General features: G+C 45.5%; 1 protein-coding gene across 1 annotated transcript in view; it reads left to right on the forward strand.

Moving 5' to 3' along the window:
- Positions 1-98: 98 nt before the first annotated feature.
- The window catches only part of KIF20A (kinesin family member 20A), a 13,140-nt gene continuing 8,859 nt past the window's right edge, over positions 99-4,379 (forward strand). The window contains 4 exon segments of the mRNA XM_075068316.1: positions 99-333; positions 3,038-3,127; positions 3,319-3,450; positions 4,090-4,141. Of these exon segments, the coding sequence (XP_074924417.1) occupies positions 172-333; positions 3,038-3,127; positions 3,319-3,450; positions 4,090-4,141 (436 nt within the window). The 5' untranslated portion in view covers positions 99-171.

Genomic DNA, 4,379 nt, shown 5'->3' on the forward strand with positions numbered 1-4,379 from the left:
GGGAGTAGGGGCTGGAGGGTGTGTTGGGGCTGGGCCGGTATGGGCAGAGGAGGAAGGAGCGTGGAGTCAGGTCAGAGTCTTGGGGAGGGGGCCTGGGCGAGGGGGTTAAGGAATTGCAGTTAAGCTGATCTTAACCGTGCCCCTTCCTGGTAGGAGTCACCTGTGGGGACAATGGCCCAGGGACTCCTCTCCCCACAGGTGCTGCTCTCTGATGAGGAGGTCACAGCCTCACCCCTGCTCGAATCCACAGCAGCGGAGTTTGGGTCTGGCCTGCGCAAAGATTTGCTATCCGATTTCTCTGCTATTTCCCCAAACCTGGGGGGAGCCCAGCAGGTGAGTGGGTTGTAGAAAGGTGGAGTGTTGTTAAGGGTGCTAAACTATTACAACTGCTTAACGCTTTTGTTTTTGGAGCTTTGATGTAGCAGCGGGCATAGCCTGCTAGTTTAGCAGACTTCCATGGCTCTTGTAGAGAGAGACCACAGGCGCAGTTCTGCAATAAAGGCACTTTGCCAGGTTTATTGCCTTTAGGGCACAGTTCTAATGACTTGCACAAGTACATTAACACGAGTGCCCCGTGGCACAGGGTGGCTTAGTCAGCAATGGGAATTTTTGCTTCTCCCTTAGCCACACAAAGCATTAAGGCAAGGTACCCTGACATTCAGGGCCGGCTTTAGGCCGATTCCCCTGAATCGGGTCCTGCACCTAAGAGAGCCCCGCGCTCTAAAGAAGGGTGGCTGACTTAGGCGCCTTTTTAATTTTTACTCACCTGGCAGCGCTCCGGGTCTTCAGCAACATTTTGGCTGCGGGTCCTTCAGTGCCTCTGAAGATTCAGTGCAAGTGAAGGACCCGCCGCCAAAGACCCGGAGCGCCGCCAGGTGAGTCATCCCTGCCAGGGCCCCGTCAAAACTATTCGAATCAGGCCCTGCACTTCCTAAAGCTGGTCTTGCTGACATTTATAGACTGAGACAAACAATTTATGTATCACCTTGCGTGCTTTATGATGTTTATTACCTCCCCTTGTTCCTGATCGTTTGAAAAAAACTATTTACCGTTTTGTCAAACCATCTGTTTAGTACTAGATTGGGATGTACGTGTACTAGCTTTTTGAAATGTATTTACATAAATATTTAGTGCCTAGTACTTCATAAAAATGTCTGTTTTAGCAACACCAGCAGCAACTTTGCCAAGTTTATATATTGAGCAGCAAACTTGTAAGCATTTGCTTTAATACTGTGTTACCGAAATATCGGGACTGCCTAGCTGAGAGCCAATAACAGTCTGACAGGGATAAGGAAAAGATGCTTTATTCTGCAGAAGAAAGGAGAGTCTTGTACTTTGGTACAAAGACCCTATTCCATACAAATTTCACAAGCCTTTTATACACTTTTAGACAAAGACCCTTGCGTGTTAACACTTGATTGGTAGGTGTCAAACCCCACACTTTTGTTATCTGGTTAGTACAAACTGGTTTGGAGCAAGTTCTCTCTGCTTTGAGGCAGAAGAGAAAAGAGAGTTCAAAAGTTCAGGCTACTGTGTACGTGAGGCTTCTGCTTCCCCCTACTGGCCGCTTGTAAGCTATTAAGGGGGGCTAACAGTAACTTTCACAAGTGCTTGAATGGCCTGACGTTGGTTTACAGTCTTTGGTTCTGGCCTCAGCAGGCCTAGTGCTCCACGCTCTCTCTCTAGTTCATGGATCAGAGATCTGACCTCCTGATGACTCGCTTGTGGATGGGGCTACACATTGAACTGTGGCTTGTTTTCTGCACCAACGGGTTAAAATAGCCCTACAGAGGGGGAACCAATCTAGGGGTCAGAGCTGGAGTCATAGTCCAGGAAGCAAGCCAGGGGTTTTTAGACTTTGTGATCAAAGTGTTCCCAATTAATATTAAATGACTAAGATAAGGCTGTAATCAAACCCAATTCAGGTTTCAGGTTCAAGCCTCTCAGTTGGTTACCAAAAACTTATTTAATGGAGGACCACTAAGTGACACTTTGAATTATGCAGCCAAAATTTGCTTAATTAATTTTTCTTTTTAACAAACAGGCATGCAATTACCACTTATACTAATGATACTGTTATACTCTCACTTAAAGATAGAATAGTGAATCAGTGGGTGATCAGTGCACTAACAGTGAAGTACAGCCTTATAAACCTGGAACCTAACAGTACCATTTTGATAACTGGGGCTTCCTGCAATTTAGCAAGGCTACTCCTTTTATACTGTAATACTAATTAACATTAAACTGCTCTTTATCATAATTCTATTTCTATTACCTTCTTATTGGCTTTTTTTATTACATATTATTTAAATTAACATCTGCACCAATGTCCTTCCTATACTATCAGTTAGATAGCATTTTAATAAATTCACAATTCTCAAAAACCTTATAACCAAAACATAACCCTGGATCATACCACTTGCTAACTTTTATCTTCCCATAACAGTTTGTTTCCAATTTACCTCTAGCTTTCTCACAGTAGCAACTTCAGTTTCTCATACTCCTCTGCACTTAGGGCAAAACCTAACTTCTACTTATTTCTTCATCTAAACCATCCTACAGGCCAGAGCCAGAATAAAAGTCCAGGGATCAAACAAGAGTCCAATCTGATACACCCACCAGTCAGGAAGTCATTCAGTTGCTCAGTCAGCTTCCTGTGCCTCCTTCTGGCTTAAATAGTATGGTCTGGCCACAGGGGCCATCATTGTCCCCAATCGGGATCCATGTGGGTGGTGCCCTTAGTGGGGTGAGAATTGTGCTAGTCCCTCACTTCCAGTACTGCTGGATGAGCTGCCAAGTGGCTGCTTGGGAACCCAGTGAATATACCTGAGCAAGCTTTTTTTTTTTTTGAGCTTCTGGAGCACTTGACACTGATGCTGGAGCAGGTACCAGTAAAATGCCCAGAAGCTTCTGAGGCCTGGGTCCTATAAGCTACCTGTGTCACATGCTATGTGTTCCCACTGGTGCACTGAATTTGACAGAACTTTCCGGTACTTCCACTGTGGCTGATGTATCTAATCTGTGTGGGGTTCTACAGGCTGTATCTGAGGACAATAATGAGAAAGTGAAGGTGTATCTGAGAGTCCGGCCCCTGAAGCCATCTGAGCTGGAGAAACAGGAAGATCAGGTGAGAGCCTGGGGCCAAGCAGGAGATGCATGTGGAAAATACACGAATCCATTTCCCCAACCTACTGGGAACAGGGTGGTGGTTCTGAAAGTGGAGGATTTCATAACCTCATGCTGTGTCTGCATGGTAGAGTCACGGATTGTGGGGAGATTTATCTTCTGTGATGATGGAGTTTTATTTGTACCCCTCAGGGCTGCGTCTGTATTGAGAATTCAGAGACCCTCCTCCTGAGAGCGCCCCAGGACTCTTTCACCATGCGGAGCACTGCACGGCGGGTAGGCCAGGCAGTGCATAAATTCACCTTCACCCAGGTAGGTGCTCAGGCCCTATCATAAGCATTCCCAAATCTGGACCTTAGCGTCCAGAAATCTGGGTGCCTGCATGAACCCCTCTAAGCTTAATTACCAGCTTAGATTTGATCTCGCTGCCACCAGCCAAAAATTCCAGGGTTTTGGCTCCCTCTGGTCTCCCCAAACCCTTCCCTGGGGAACCCCAAGACTCAGAATCCCTGAGTCTTAAAGAGAGAGATAACGGGTAAGTGTTCTTCACCTGAAAGGGTTAACAAGGGACCCAAAACCACCTGACCAGAGGACCAAATCAGACGATTTTTAAAGCTCAGGGAGAGGGAATGTCTGGCGGGTTTTGTACTTTGGTCTGGCGTCTCCAGCTACTGAGAGGGCCTTTCTCTCTGTAAGCTTCTCAATCTCAGTTTCAAAGTTGTAAGTACAACGGCAGAAAAAAACAATAGGCTGTTATTGTTTTTTTGTATTTACATGTGTGTAGTTGCTGGAAAATGTTAAATTGTATCTCTTTGTGAATAAGACTGGTTATTCAATTTTTCTTTTAAGAAATAGCCCTGTGTATTGTCACCTTAATGCAGAGATCATATTACTTATGTCTTTTTCTTTCTCTTTTATCTAAATTCTTTTTAAGACTTGTTGAAGTTTTTTCTCTCTGGGCAGGCTAAGGGACGAAGGGAGGGAGAATTCTCTTGTCGTCTTCAGACATCTACGGGTAAACTTGGCAGCACCAGACATTGGTGGGAGGGAGAAGGTATAGGGAAGAGAGAGAGAATCTTTCTGTTTCCTTGTATTTGGGGTTTGTGCTCTTTGTGGAATCAGAGGAGACATGCTTCTTGTATTGCTGATGTAAAGAGATGCATCAGTACTCCAAGGTTAAAGCCCAGAGAGGAAAGTCTGGGTGGAGTGAGGAGGGGGAGGGAAGTGGTTATTTCCCTTTGTGGTAAGAACTC

This window comes from Chelonoidis abingdonii, chromosome 7 (genome assembly GCF_003597395.2).
Source record: "Chelonoidis abingdonii isolate Lonesome George chromosome 7, CheloAbing_2.0, whole genome shotgun sequence".
NCBI lineage: Eukaryota > Metazoa > Chordata > Testudines > Testudinidae > Chelonoidis > Chelonoidis abingdonii.